The sequence below is a fragment of the Camelus bactrianus genome, chromosome 4 (assembly GCF_048773025.1).
Source record: "Camelus bactrianus isolate YW-2024 breed Bactrian camel chromosome 4, ASM4877302v1, whole genome shotgun sequence".
In the NCBI taxonomy this organism is placed as follows: domain Eukaryota; kingdom Metazoa; phylum Chordata; class Mammalia; order Artiodactyla; family Camelidae; genus Camelus; species Camelus bactrianus.
The window spans coordinates 34,554,090-34,570,054 of record NC_133542.1 but is presented as its reverse complement, the minus strand read 5'-3'; the positions used below and the strand labels follow the sequence as shown (position 1 = coordinate 34,570,054).

The 15,965-nt window shown below is 39.2% G+C and overlaps 1 protein-coding gene across 5 annotated transcripts in view; it reads right to left on the bottom strand.

Moving 5' to 3' along the window:
• The window catches only part of PIP5K1B (phosphatidylinositol-4-phosphate 5-kinase type 1 beta), a 363,978-nt gene that overhangs the window by 118,101 nt on the left and 229,912 nt on the right, over positions 1-15,965 (bottom strand). For all 5 annotated transcript variants that reach the window (XM_074361670.1, XM_045504993.2, XM_010967909.3 and 2 more), the window contains one exon: positions 10,627-10,757. In XM_074361670.1, the coding sequence (XP_074217771.1) occupies positions 10,627-10,757 (131 nt within the window). The remainder of the gene's footprint in view (positions 1-10,626; positions 10,758-15,965) is intronic.

Genomic DNA, 15,965 nt, shown 5'->3' with positions numbered 1-15,965 from the left:
ATGCTCAAAACCCCAGCAGAAGGGTTGGCTTCTGATTATTAAGCTGCTCCAGTGAATAACAAATACCAACTTGACCTGAATGGTACTCTACTGCAGGGAATGCAGATGAATGGGACTGCTGGCCCCGGCTGGAGTTTGTCAGGAGTAACAAGGCACAAGAGCAGCACCAAACGGCAGGTGCAGCGAGTATCAGCCAGAAGACACCAAGCTGCGTTTTCTGAGGTTGCATACTGGCAGACCCACTGAGTGTGGGTATGAGTGCTGGCCCACAGCCGTCCAGCACAGAGGCTCCCCTGCACATGCATGAAATGCTTAGCCAAGGCAGTAAACACAACTGCAATCAGCATTCGTCTGCTGGCCAGTACAAGAGTTCCATCTAAGACACCAGCGAGCTTTCCTTGTCTGAGCCTGGAGGTGGCCATCAGGAGGCTGCCCAGCACCTAGACTTACTCAGCAAACATGCAGTCTGCTGAAGAGCAGACTTGTCACAATTGAAGATTTATATTATGTTTCTTCAATGCATTTATGTAATGTTTGGGGGAGGAACCCCACTTTTCCATGTTGGCATAAAATTGAAGCTTTAGAAATGTCAACTGTGAGGTGGACAGTGAGCAGTGGCACAAGATATTTGGATCCCATGAGCTGTTACTGTTTCAACAATAAAAATCTGGAGGCCAACATGGGATTTCCAACTGTATTTTGCCGAGTAAGAACCTCAACAAGTAAGCAAACACACAGGACTATCTATCAAGTTATAAGAACAAGGTTCGTTACCTCCACAAAAGAGGGAAGAAACTTCAAACCAGAAACAGTCTTTTCTCTTGTCCTTTTCTCCCTTATTTCACCAACAAGCAGTTAAAATCTGATAAGGGTTCAGCTCTGGCATTCTGGTATTCACTCTTCTGAGGAGGGTTCAAATTTTGAAAGCCAAAACTTGTGCTTAAGTACAAAAGTACATTATTCCTTACTGGCAAGAAATGTTTAAGACTATACAATGTTGAAGTTTGAGGAAGCATTAGCCACCATCTGGAATTTCCCACTTAGCAGATAAGGAAATCAAAGTCCAGGGAGGGAAACTAATGACCTAAGCTGATCACGAACAAACAAGAGGGGATTAGATCCATACCAGAGTAGTGGAAAAGTCACAAGCAGTCAGGTTTGCCTTAACTTCAACCTTACGTTCCTCAGTTAGTCTTCCTTTTCAGGCTCCAGCTACGACTTCAGGGTACAATCTGCCCAAATACCCCAATTATGTCCCCTGAGGTCCTCATGCTACAAGGTCAGGCAGGCTGAATTTGGTCAGCCACCTACTGATTCTCACCTGTGTGTACTGTGAACACTCAGCTTTGTGTATGTGGTTTTAGAGCCTACAAACCGAGTGCTATTTTTGGTGGCACTGAGTGGATCTGGTGCTAAGCAATAGGGTGAAACTGATTTAGCATCTCCAGGACACTTAAGCGGTACAGTTTCAGACCTGACTCAAAGGTCTTATGTTTTAAAGGCAGCATCCGAAATACAGTGAGCTTCCTTGATTTCAAACTATAACCAACAGTTAGTGGGTTTGGGGCTTCTTGGCAAAACGAGTGGGACAGCAACTCCTAGGTGACAGATTTATTACAAGGAGCCGGCTCATGCAATCATCAAGACTGAGAGGCTGAGTAAAGCTTGTGGTGTAATTCCAGTCCAAACCCAAAGCACCAGGGGAGTCAATGGTATTAAATGGTCTAATTCTGAAGGTCCAAGAACCAGGAATGCTGTTGTCTGAGGGCAGGGGTAGGTGGATGTCCCAGCTCACACAGAGAGTGAATGCTACATTCTGCCACCTTTCTGTTCTATTTAGTCCCTCAAAGGATTGGATGATGTCCACCCACACTGGTGAGGTGATGTTCTTCACTCAGTCTCTATTCAAATGCTAATTTCCTCTAGAAACACCCTCACAGATACACCCAGAAATAATGTCTTACCAGTTACCTGCGCATCCCTTAGCCAGTCAAGGGATTGACACAATTGACACATAAAATTAACCATCACGACAAACATGATCACACCGCCCATGAGGCAGGATAAGTGAAGGGTGCTTTGTCTTAATGCACAGATGGTAATACTAAGACAAAGAAAACTTAAATGCAGTACAGTTGAACAAGTGACGCTATAGTCCAGTAACAAACTAGTGGTGGCACTCGGTCTTCAAAGTGGAGCTCTGTAAGTCAGGGAGAGTAAAAGCAGCTTTACACGTTATTAATTGCCTCTGCCAATTCGGGCAGGGTGGAGATTGCCCAGTTTTCACAAGTGACTCTTTAACCCATGAAATACAAATTGGTCCTTTCTCCTGCCAAATTAGACAGTGCTCTTGAATCGAAAAACAAATAATAAAATAAAAGACCCACTCCTTGCTGGTGCCAGTCTCCCTCTGCTGAGCATGTCTGTGATGGGTACACCTGAGCTACCTTGTGCAACAGGAGGATGTACCATCTTCTGAGGTCAACCACCTGACAGCCTTCAAAAGTCAGTAGCTAAAGACAACTTAAATTCTAAAACCACAGAAGACATACTATACATAGAAAACCCTAAAAGCTCCACACAAAAACTACTAGAGCTGATAAAAGAATTTGGCAAGGCAGAAGGATATAAGATTAACATACAGAAATCAGTTGCATTTCTTTACACTAACAATGAAATATCAGAAAAAGGAAGTAAAGAAACAATCCCTTTTAAAAATCACATCCATAGATGGACCTAGAGATCGTCATTCTCAGTGAAATACGCCAGAAAGAGAAAGAAAAATACCATATATCGCTAATATGTGGAATAAAAAAAAAAAAAGGGCACTATGAACTCATCCACAAAACAGAAACAGACTCGCAGACTTAGTAAACAATCTTATGGTTACGGAGGAAAAGGGTGGGAGGGGATAAATTTGGGAGTTTGAGATTTGTAAACGTTAGCCACTATATATAAAAGTAGATTTTTAAAAAAGTTTCTTTTGTATAGCACAGGAAACTATGTTCAATATCTTGTAATAACTTTTAATGGAAAAAATATGAAAACAAGTATATGTACATATATGCATGACTGGGACATTGTGCTGTACACCAGACACTGACACATTGTAATGATTGTACCTTCAATAAATAAAAATCACATCCAAAACAATAAAATACTTACCAATAAATTTGACCAAGGAGATGAAAGACTTATACATGGAGAACTACAAAACATTGATTAAGGAAATTAAAGATGACTTAAAGAAATGGAAAGATATCCCATGCTCTTGGATTGGAAGAATCAATATTGTTAAAATGGCCATACTGCTCAAGGCAATCTACAGATTTAATGCAATCCCTAACAAATTACCTAAGACATTTTTCCCAGAATTAGAACAAATAATCCTAAAATTTATATGGAATCAGAAAAAACCCAGAACAGCCAAAGCAATACTGAAGAAAAAGAACAAAGCTGGAGGAATAACCCTCTCAGAATCCAGACAATACTACAGAGCTACAGTAATCAAAACAGCAGGGCACAAAAATAGACACATGGATCAAAGGAACAGAACAGAGAGCCCAGAAATAAATCCACAGACCTACATTTAATTAATCTTAGGCAAAGGAGGCAAGAATATACAATGGAGAAAAGACAGTCTCTTCAACAAACGGTGTTGGGAAAACTGGACAGCTGCATGTAATTCAGTGAAGTTAGAACACTCCCTTCACACCACACACAAAAATAAACTCAAAATGGCTTAAAGACTCAAACGTAAGACAAGACACAAAAAAACCTCCTAGAAGAAAACATAGGCAAAACATTCTCTGACATAAATCTTAGCAATGTTCTCCTAGGGCAGTCTACCCAGGCAATAGAAATAAAAGCAAAAATAAACACATGGGACTTAAACTTACAAGCTTTTGCACAGCAAAAGAAGCCATAAGCAACAAAACAACAACCTACAGAATGGGAGAAAATATTTGCAAATGATGCGACTGACAAAGGTTTAATTTCCAGAATATATAAACAGTTCACAGAACTTAATAACAAAAAACAAACAACCCAATCCAAAAGTGCGCAGAAGACCTAAACAAGCAATTCTCCAATGAAGACATACAAATGGCCAATAGGCACATGAAAAAATGCTCAATACCACTAATTATCAGAGAAATTCAAATCATAACTATAAGGAGGTATCACCTCACACCAGTCAGTATGGCCATCATTCAAAAGTCCACAAACGATAAATGCTGGAGAGGCTGTGGAAAAAACGGAACCCTCCTTACACTCCGGGTGGGAATGTAGTTTGGTGCAGCCATTATGGAAAACAGTATGGAGAGTCTTCAAAAAACTAAAAATAGATTTCACATATGATCCAGCAGTTCCACTTCTGGGCATATATCTGGAGGGAACTCTAATTCAAAAAGATACATGTACCCCAATGTTCATAGTAGCACTATGTACAATAGTCAAGACATGTAAGCAACCTAAATGTCCATCAACAGAGGACTGGACAAAGAAGTTGTGTATTTATACAATGAAATACTACTCAGCCATAAAAAAGAATAAAATAATAACATGTACAGCAACATGGATGGAACTAGAGATCGTCATTCTAAGTAAAGTAAGCCAGAAAGAGAAAGAAAAATATCATAGGATGATATTACTCATATGTGGAATCTTAAAAAAAAACTTTAAAAAGAGGACACTATGAACTCATCTACAAAACAGACTCGCAGACATAGTAAATAATCTTATGGTTACTGGGGGAAAGGGGGTGGGGAGGGATAAATTTGGGAGTTTGAGATTTACAAATGATAACCACTAAAAAAAATTCTAAAACCAAAGAATGCATTCTGGAGTGGCATTTAGTGGGGACATGTGATACCATTGTTCATCATCGAAATGTTACACTTCTCAAGTAGTTATTACCACACTAGGAAAGTATGTTTTCAAGGCAACTTCAAATATGTTAAAATGTTATATAATAGTCAGTGCATGCAATAAATCTTTTATTTTTGAACTAAAGCAGTATCAAATTTTCATTGATAGGAAATCATTTTTCCCATCTCTACTACATAAATGTTGAACAAATATTTAAAGAGTTTTGACCTGAAGGGACATTGTGTTATTGGCTTATCCAGTGATAGTCACACCTTTCATTTAATCCTGTGAAGGATATTCTGGCAGTTTCGTGTTCTATCCACATCTCTACAAATCCTGGTGTAGGATGTCTGTGTAGATAAGGGGTTGGCAATCTTTTTTAGAGTCTTCATTGTTGCAACTACTCAGTTCTGCTGTTGTAGTGGAAACAGAGCCACAGATAACATGTAAGTGAATGGATGTGGCTGTGTTGTAATTAAACTTTATTTACAAAAGGAGGCAGGGAGCCAGATTTTCCCCATGAGCCGGAGAGTTTTGACTCTTGGCACAGACAGCTTCTTGGATGAGTTTATGTCACCGTTACATGAAATGCAGGTGGTTGGCTAGTCTGTCAAAATCATAACATCTGGCACTGATATCTGGCAACACTTAATATGAACCTTTTACATATACGTTTACTTGTCATTTAGAGCAACGTTTTACCCTTACAGAAGCTCTGTGGAATTCTCTCCTCTCATTAAGGGTACTCCTGGCGATTCAGATAAACCCCAAAGAGCACATCCATCAAACCTAAGGGCAGCCTGCGTTCTGATCCTCACATCAAGCTAAACTCCATTTCAAAAATGAGGAGATGAAAATACAGGAGACTTTTATAAATTTTTAGGTTAGATTATTATTCTTGAATATGGAAAAGACATATAAACGTTTATTGCCAGCTTTCAAATCATATTTCCCACCCCAGAGAAGGCAGTGATGGTATTTTCTAGAGAGGAGCAGAGGGATGGATTCAAGCTGGCTGTCAAAGGGCCAGCCAGGCATATTTAATTTCATAATTCTAAGGTAAAAGCTAGATGCTTTTTGACTCAAAAAAGCAGAACCAAAAAAACACTTCCTATGCTTTAACCTCATAGTATAGAGAAAAACAAAACTTTGGAGCCGGCCATCCCGGAGTTCACATCCTGGCTTTACTGTTATTGGCTGTATCACTTTGGGTTAAGCCACTTGCTTTCTGAGGACTTTGGTGAAGATGAAAGGTAATAATAATAATTTAATACTGTATATCATATAAATATTATATTAATAAAATTATGCTTGGCTTATAGTTAGTATTACAAACTCCACCTTCTGTTGCCACCTCAGGTTCGTGTTTACATGGCAGATATATCATAAAACATCCTCTTTCTTCCTAATCCCATTTACACATTAAGAGTTTTCTACAACCTTGAGTTTGTTAATGCAGCACAGAATTTGGGGTCAAAAAATTAAGATATGGTCATGGTTCTCTTACTCATGTACTTTGTGATTTTGGAAGATCATGGAACCAGATAGTTGAAAGGGACTGTATCTCATCCTTCAAATCTGAAACAGGTCCAGAGCTTTCTCCATCTACAAAATGAAATAATCTATAGTGCAAACACAATTATCTAAAAATAACTTTGAGCCCCTTTAAAATAAAGAAAGAAAGAACACAATGTGCTTTGTTGCTAAGGGAACAGATTCTGGAGGTTCACAGCAATACTGAATTAAAACATCTCAAGGCACCCTAAGCAATTATGACCAGATAAACGCATTGAATTTTAGAGCCACCAGACTTGAGAACGTTTCAACTGCTTGCAACAAGGGCCAGTCCTGCCCACCTTCCTCACCCCCTCACCCTCAGGCAGGTGGAGAAATTTGGGGGAGTAGTTAGGGGGTATTATTTGGCTGCATTACTGAGTTATAACTGACATACAGTAAAGTGTACAATTTGTTAATCTTCATATATGGATATATCCCTGAAACCACCACCATAATCAAGATACTGAATTTATCTATCACTTGGTAGGGGTATTTTGATTGCTAGTAACAAGGAGATATTACTGGCATGGCACAGGCTGGGAATGATGAGTGTGCAGTCTTGCACAGAGAATTATCTCATCCAAAAAAAAGCCAGTAGCACCTCCAGTGAGACACACTGGGCCTAATCCCTTTGCTAAACCAATGAAGAAACTGAGCCCACGTGAGGAAACTGAGGCAAGACTCATATAAGTTTCTTCTGTTTTCATGAAAATGCACCCAGAGCACATATGTTCTTAAACAAACAATAAAGTATTTGCTGAAAGAAAATCTTGTCTGAATCAAATGTTTAATGTCATACTGACATTTAAAAGCTACACACACTTTAAAATGATGTATTTTAAATGTGACAGTTGCCTCCTCTACCTAGGTACCACTCTCCCCAGTGACATGTGTGCCATTCAGCTCCTGTTGCTGCTATCTTGGAACACAGAGTTAAGGTTAAAGATACAAAATCCAGGTACAACTTTGGTCTTCTACTCCTGAAGAAAAAAGTGAAAAAATATCTTATTTGGCCTTAATCATAAAGATGCAGTACGCTTATAATAAATCATTCATGAACAAAAGGAATCAAGACAGTCAAAAAAGTGCCTACCTGTGCCTATGAAGACCTTATTTATGTGCTCCTTCTTATAAAGTATCTCATACAGTGTCATGTATAATACAGCTGCTAAACAGATGTAATTTTGATATATAGGATATTAATTAAAAATTGCTTGGGGTTTTATTAGCTCCAAGGCTCATGAAGCAACTCCAAGAACCAAATCTGGTATCTACTAGAACAATTATCATTCTAAAAAGGGAAGCAATATGCTAGATCAGTGTGTCTCAAACTCTTATGTGCTTAGAATCACCTGGAGGAATTGTTTAAACAGATTCCTGAGTCTCAGCCCCAGAGTTTCTGACTTTGTTGATCTGGGGTGGAGCCCAAGAATCTGCATTTCCAGCAGGTTCCAGATGATGCTGATGCTGCATGTCTGGGGACCAGATGCTCCGGCCACGCTTTCCCCCAGTGCCCTTCAATGGTTGGCTCTGTTGACTGGACACTGCAAGTAGAAGAGATCAGCAAGGATGGAGCACCCTGCCTGTCTCTGCACATCCATCTTTAGCTGTAACTGCTCCAGCCCCTGAACTCACTGCCAGCCGCCCTTCCACAAAAGGCCTCCACTCCTCCTGCTCTTTGTAGTTGAAGGAAAACATAAGGATGAAGTGTTTGGGTAGAGGCCCTAAAATACCACGAGGATGAGAATTATCTGGAAACACATTTACAGGAATTTGAACCAAACAGAACAGACCAGAAGATTTAACTCATGACCTCCTGACTTTAAAGAGAAAAAAATGGTAATACATACTTTTTTTGAATGATAAACTGTTAAAAACAAATGCAACAGACAATTTCCGGCTATAGAAAGAAGAGCAGTAACATGAGCAAACAGAATTATATCTTAGGCCTTGGGGCTGTCCATTTTCTGCATGGAAATTAGTTCTCGTGGCTGCTAGGGAAACCTTGAGAAGCAAACTTCAAAACTTCCACAGACCAACTCTGTTCTTCATTCAAGAGCGTTTAAAGCAAAATGAGGCTGTCCAGGTTCATAGCTGACTTTCTTTTATTTATAGGCTTTCCTGTGACTACATAAAGGTTTTATTTCTAGGCAGTTTTGACACCTGGGCATAGAAATAAATGTTTAAGTACCATTTTCCTGAAGATTTAAAAAAAAAATTAGGCAATGAGGAATCTCCATACTGTTTTCCACAGTGGCTGCACCAAACTGCATTCCCACCAGCAGTGTAGGAGGGTTCCCCTTTCTCCACAGCCTCTCCAGCATTTGTCATTTGTGGACTTTTGAATGATGGCCATTCTGACTGGTGTGAGGTGACACCTCATCGTAGTTTTGATTTGATTTCTCTGATAATTAGTGATACTGAGCATTTTTCATGTGCCTATTGATCATTTGGAGATTCCTCAAAAGACTAGGAATAGACTTACCATATGACCCAGTAATCCCGCTCCTGGGCATATATCCAGAAGGAACAACTATTTCAAAAAGACACCTGCACCCCAATGTTCATAGCAGCACTATTTACAATAGCCAAGACATGGAAACAGCTTAAATGTCCATCAACAGATGACTGGATAAAGATGTGGTTTATTTATACAATGGAATACTATTCAGCCATAAAAAACAACATAATGCCATTTGCAGCAACATGGATGTCCCTGGGGAATGTACTTCTAAGTGAAGCCAGAAAAATACCATATGAGATAGCTCATATGTGGAATCTAAAAAAAAAAAAAAAAACAAAACAAAACCATAAATACAAAACAGAAACAGACTCACAGACATAGAATACAAACTTGTGGTTGCCAAGGGGGCAGGGGGTGGGAAGGGACAGACTGGGATTTCAAAATTTGTAGATACTGACAGGCATGTGCAGAACAGATAAACAAAATTATACTGCATAGCACAGGGAAATATATGTAAGATCTTGTGGTAGCTCACAGCAAAAACAAAATGTGACCGTGAATATATGTATGTTCATGTATAACTGAAAAATTGTGCCCTACACTGGAATTTGACACGACATTGTAAAATGACTATAACTCCATAAAAAAAGTTTAAAAAAAAAAGGCTATGAGAACACTGAGAAGAAAACTGTTGGCCCAGCCATTCTCACTCAAGCCTAGTAATAACTGATGATAAAATTGGCTTATTTTGGAAACATTTATTTTAAAATATAAATATGTCTAAGTCAATCCTCATAGCCCCAAAGACAATTACCCTCAAGCCTCCAAATCTTTATTTTTATGTTTCTTTGAAAAATCCTATCAGTAGTAGTGACATTTCCAATTTAGTAACGAGTATTCCTCTTCCTATACTAAGCTAGTATTAGAGTTTTAAATTTTTTATTATTTATTTTGGTAAATTATATACACAATAAAAAGCTTATCACCTTAACCACTTTTATATATATATTTTAATTAAAAAAATTTTAACACCTTTATTATGGTGTGATTCCTGTACCACCTTAACCATTTTTAAGTGTACACTTCTGTGGCATTACATATCCTCACGTTGTTGTGCAACCATCACCACTATCCATCTCAGATTTATTTGTTGAATTGATTTTTTTTCCCCCAAATATGACAAAGTCAGGGGTGACACATATGGGTAACTTGGGTGTTTTTGCAAATATGGTGTCAAGATAGAGAGATTCTTATAAGTTCTCTGGAGGAAAGTTAAAAAAGGAGATGCATGAGTGTACTCAGATACAAGGCCCAAATGTGAGTCCACCCCGCCCATCTTGTAAATCAGGGCTAGCAAAACTTGGCACCTGCCACTGCTTCCTGGGTGCTCTCTTTGTCTAAAGCTATGCAGTCATTACTCCGCCACGTCTGTACTCCTTCCCACTGAATCTCCAGAGGGTTTTCCAGGCATTATCAAAATTAATTACAACTGGCCCACAGGATGAACCCTATTTACCATCTCTATATAAAAAATGCAAGCCACCTGATGCAACAGAAAGTAAGAGTCATGTGGATTGTTTTTGGGTCTGCCAGAGGTCCAACATGGACATCAGTACATGACGCACACATACGTGGGTGGAAAAGTCTTGTATCAGTAGAGAAGCCTTCAATGCGGGGATGCCATGAAGAGGAAGGTTCCTCAGCATGGAAATCATCACAAATCACGGTGTTCTTACCTGGGTAGGAACACACTTTCCACCACATAAAAGTCTTGCATGAGAACATCTCGATCCGGCTTGGAAGTGAGATTACCCACTGTGTATCCTATTCCCAGCTGAATAGCACCTTTGATGGCAGATGACGCAGTCTGTGGGGAAAAGAAGGATTTCAGTGTTAGCCTCAATAGTCTGGGGCCTTGTTCAATGTCACAAGCAGCAGAAACAAAAGAGTGAGGTCAGATTTCCTTTCTTGTTCCTAAGCAACAAGGAAGCCAGCTTTGGAAAGATGAGTAGTTGCTTCTTTTGATGGAGAGCCCATTTCAAACACTAAAGATCCTTCTTGCCATGAAATCATTTTGATGGTAATCTTTCCTAGAAATGTTTCTAAAGTCAAATTACAGTCCCAAATCCTAAATTCCTATTAAGAACTTAGGAACTCAGTAGAACACTTTTAACACAGAGCATTATACTTTCTACCAAGAGATAATTGGTACTTTGAAAAATCAGAACACACCTATGGATCCAGAAGAGTATTTTTGTCTTTATAAGAAATGAGAGAGAAAAACATAATTTGAGCTCTAGAATATACAACATTTAATTTGAAAATTGCTGACCAGTCTTGTCATAGAGCCATAATCAAGTTTTCCTACACTGTAATAAAACACGCAGCACTGGAACACCAATATTTCCAATATACTGCTTTTCTAACATTATTCCATAATTAACATAATGTTAACTTGGGGAAATAACATGCATGTGTGTGCATGTACATACATGTGTGTATACGTGTATATATATAATTTAAACCAAAGTAATAGGAGAAACAGCAGAATAACTCAGTTTAGGACAATTAGAATGCATTCTCCTTAATGGTGAAAAATGTGGTATATTTTGACTCCTTGCAGGATCTAATGAAGTACGATGTGCATTGTGAGAGCTAAATAAATACTTAAATCAGTGGTTCTCAACCAGGGACATTTGACACTGTCTGAAGACATTTTTTTGACTATCGTAAGTGGTGGTGGTGGTGTTACTACTGGCATCTAGTGCGTTAACGCTAGGGATACTGCTCAGCATTCTACAGTGCACAAGACAGCTTCTCATAACGAAGAATTATCGAGCCCAAAATATCAACAGTGCTGAGGCTGAGAAACCATGGCTTAAATGAATGTAATATCATCTGTTTTATAGGAAAAATATTTTCTTTTTGAGTCAACATTTTCACTTAGCAAATCCAAGACCCATCTCCACCTTCCCATGTTTTATTCTTTTTTAATTTCTTCAAGTTTTTAACATCAAAAAACATTTCTCTTTGAAAAAAATGTATCCTCTTGATTTTTAGGCGAGAACATGGTCCTGGGACCACTTGTAGAGTTTCTGATGGTCTCTCTCCTTTCATTTCTTCACTAACTTCTCATACTTTATTTGCTTTTATTGCAATGTCCCTAAAAGTTTCATCCTGGAGCCTCAGATTTCCTTAATTATGCAGATAATCAATCCATTCTTTTTCTGGGGGGAGGAGGTAATTGGGTTTATTTATTTTTCATTGGAAGTCCTGGGGATTGAACCCAGGACCTTGTGCATGCTAAGCACACACTCTACCACTGAGCTATGCCCTCCCCCTCAATCCATTCTTAACGGCTTCCAGTACTGGCTCTCTCCATATGACTCTCAGACCTTTTAAATTTATTTGGATGCTGTTTTATCATCACAAACATAGTACATACAGCATCAAACTAATATCTTTCAACCAAACCACCCCACCCCTGAGACTGGTTTCCTCTCCTAAGTCTCCGTAATCCTGTCAATCCACGGCTGAACCCCAAACAAACCACATCTTGTACAGGGCTGACTCCACTTGAAATGGCCACGATCACTCAGTACTGCTCAGTCATCTCCACTATACAACCAGGAACAATCACTTTCCCATGGGGTCATCACTTAGTCGTTTTGCTTACCTCACTGAGACTATTAGATTACCCTCAGTGCGAGGACAAGTATCTACCTTAGTCCTACAGAGGTAGAGATATGTCTGGATGTTTTTCTTTTTTTCACATGCCTTTTTACTTATGATCCCAGAGCAGCAAGATGGCAAAGGGCCGAGAGTCAAGCCCATACAGCGCAACTTGTATTTAAGAAACAAAATGTTGCTATTTTAATACTCCAGCTCTGAGCTCTGCAATGCCACTCACTGGCACCAGCGACCTTTTGTACCAATAGCTTTGACTTCAGAAGGCTGAAATGAATTTTTCTCATTTTAACCTCACATAAAAATTCAAAAGGTTTCTCTTCTTCTATCCATCACTCTGAGCAGTACAGGACAAGATGTGATATCAGTACTTTCCAGAGAACCCAACACCCTGAAACGTTCTGTTCCAGACCTATCAACAGACTCACATGCTCTCAAAGTGCTTTTTATCCCTCGCACCCCACCCTTGACTCTGCTTTCCAGAACTACCTGTATGTCTGCTTAATTTAGTCATCTGCTGGAATACCTGTCAGACAGACAGAGTACCCAATTCTTTGTTGACCCCTCCCTCCCCTCACCCCAGCAATAGAAGGTGGTCAAAGTTGCAGGAGTCTATATCTGATGTTTTCAAACTTTAGAAAGTATAAAAATCACTAGGACACTTGCTAAAACAGACTGAAAGCAAAACTTCAGAGACAGTAAGATCAGTGGTTGCCACGGGCAGAGGGAAGGGAGGTGGTGCACAGAGGATTTTCAGGGCAGGGTAAATACGCTGTATGATACTATTATGATGGATACACATAAATATGCATTTGTCTAAACCCACAGAATGTACAACACCAAGTGTGAACTGGAATGCAAACTATGGAATTCGGGTTATAGTGATGTGTGCACATAGGTTTAATCAGCTGTAACAAATGAACCATTCTGGTGGAAGATGCTGATAATGGGGGAGGCAGTGCATATGTGGGCACAGAGGGTGTATGGGAACTCTCTGTACCTTCCTCTCAACTCTTCTGTTAACCTACAACTACTCTAAAAACCAGGCCTTAAAAAAAGTCAATGGGTATGGAAAAACAAAAACAAAAGCGACTTAGGGGTTGCATCTCCAGAATTTCTGATTCAGAAAGTATGCATTGAGGCTCAAGAAACTGCTCTTGCTCTAAGGAGCACTGAAAAGAAATCTTTCTCCTATTGTATAAGATTCAATTTTGAGCTCCTGAAGCAATAAGACTTTGGAAAGCACTCTACTGACATCTGTTTAGTTAAACCAAAAAAACAGATGTATAATACTATTATTTTCTTTTTAGGCTCCTTAATATTCAAGTGCTCCAAAGAGAAAAATAATAGAACTCATAATAAAAGTTAATTTTTTTAATCAACTATTCATGCCAGGTACTTGATATATGGATAACAATACTTACAATCACATCTATCATAATCATAGCACATACTCAGAGTGTTTACTAAAAGGCAAGCACTATTCTAAGTGCATTTGGTTATATTAACTCTTTTATCCTTGCAACGACCCTATGAGGTAGATACTATTATCATCCCCACTTTACTGACTCAGGAAGGTTTAATAGCTTACACTAGGTCACACAGCTAGTGAAGAGGTGGAACTGGGGCTCACAGCTGGGGAGTCTGACTCCAGAGTCCAAGTTATGAACAAGCACAGAGCTGCCTCTAATGTCAGAGTCTTTGACCTCATTAAGCTCTTTTAAGCACACTACAAAAGTAGCGATAGTCACACCCATTTTACAGGTGGGGATTTGAGGCTAAGCAAGGTTAAGTGACTTGGCCCACGCACATTGTTAGCGTGTGGTAGAGGCTGGCTGCAAAGCCCATGCTGCTTCCTGGTCTCTCTCTCTCTCTCTCTCTCTTTTTTTTTTTTTTCAAAGAATCAGAGTCGGAAACACTCTTTTAAGCCTGGCTGTTTGACCTCAGCAAAGGAAGCAGCTCTGAGGGAGTTAGCCCTTTTGATGAGATAGGGATAAAATATTTTATTTGCTTCTGATCATACCCAACCATGGGTAAGCCTAAGAAAAACTTGTAAACCAGTTGGTAAACCAGTATGAACACTATTGTTAATGTCACTACTAATAACATGGGGAGAAATCAACAAAAGGAGATATTCTGCTGCTACGGGAGGGCTGTCACCTCAAGGTTTCCTCCTCCCCATCTCTGTAAAGCTAAATGCTTTAGCACTGATGCATTTGGGTATAATTAAAAAGCATCTTGTCTGCTTCATGGAAATATCTGATGGTATTCACTGTGGCACGTGGTTTCTCAAGTCACTAGCAGTGAAGTCCCCATCACTTGACTTTTTCCCATTGGACATTAGGCACGGTGGCCAAGATGGGAGAAACTAGTATTTTCTGACACTGTCACTCTCGAACACGACATGCTTTAAAATTGCGAAAACACTTTGAAATGCCACCTGGAGAGTCTGATTAGCAGACCAGTAAATCATGATGACAAAGAACCTGCTGTGTGTAGTGCTCATGTCTGTTCTTCTAGAACCAGCAGTTCTTTCCCTGCAAACTCTGAGCCACCGGCCCTCTCCTTCTTCCTTGGGGATGCTTACCAACAGACCAGTGAGTCTGTAACGAACTGGCAGCTTTGCAGACACACCCTCGGTTCCTCTGATTTTCTTGGCATGGCTTTGCATATTCTCTAAATGTGCTGAGATGCAATCATTTCCCCTCTGAACTCCAAGGGGGACCTTTGCTTTAAAACATATAGGTTTAGGTTTCAGAATACAGCCAGAGTCTATTTTTAATTCAGGACTTTTCAAGGGCTAAGTGGAGGCAGTATATTGTCTGGATGCTAGGAAAACCTCTAAAGCATTTGATACTTGGAGAAGGAACTGTACAACATCACAAAAGCAAACCACAACATTTACTTTCATAGCTCCTCTTTACTAACTTAAATTTGTTCAGGGGTGACGGTAATACTAAGAGGAAAACTGTCAGTTTACATTTGTATAATATGTTATGGTTTTTCAAAATACTACCTTTTTAATTGAAGTGTAGTCAATTTAAAATGTGTTAGTTTCTGGTGGACAGCATCGTACTTATTTATACATATATATTCTTTTTCATATTCTTTTTCATTATAGGCCATTACAAAGTATTGAATATAGTTCCCTGTGCTCTACAGTAGGACCTTGTTTATTTACTTTATATATAGTAGTTACTATCTGCAAATCCTGAACTCCCAGTAATCCCTCCACTACCCACCTCTCCCTCCTGGTAACCGTAAGTTTGTTTTCTATGTCTGTAAGTCTGTCATCTATCTCTATTTTGTAAATAAGTTCATCTGTGTCCTTTTTTTTTTTTTTTTTTAAGATTCCACACATAAGTGATATCATGTGTTATTTTTCCTT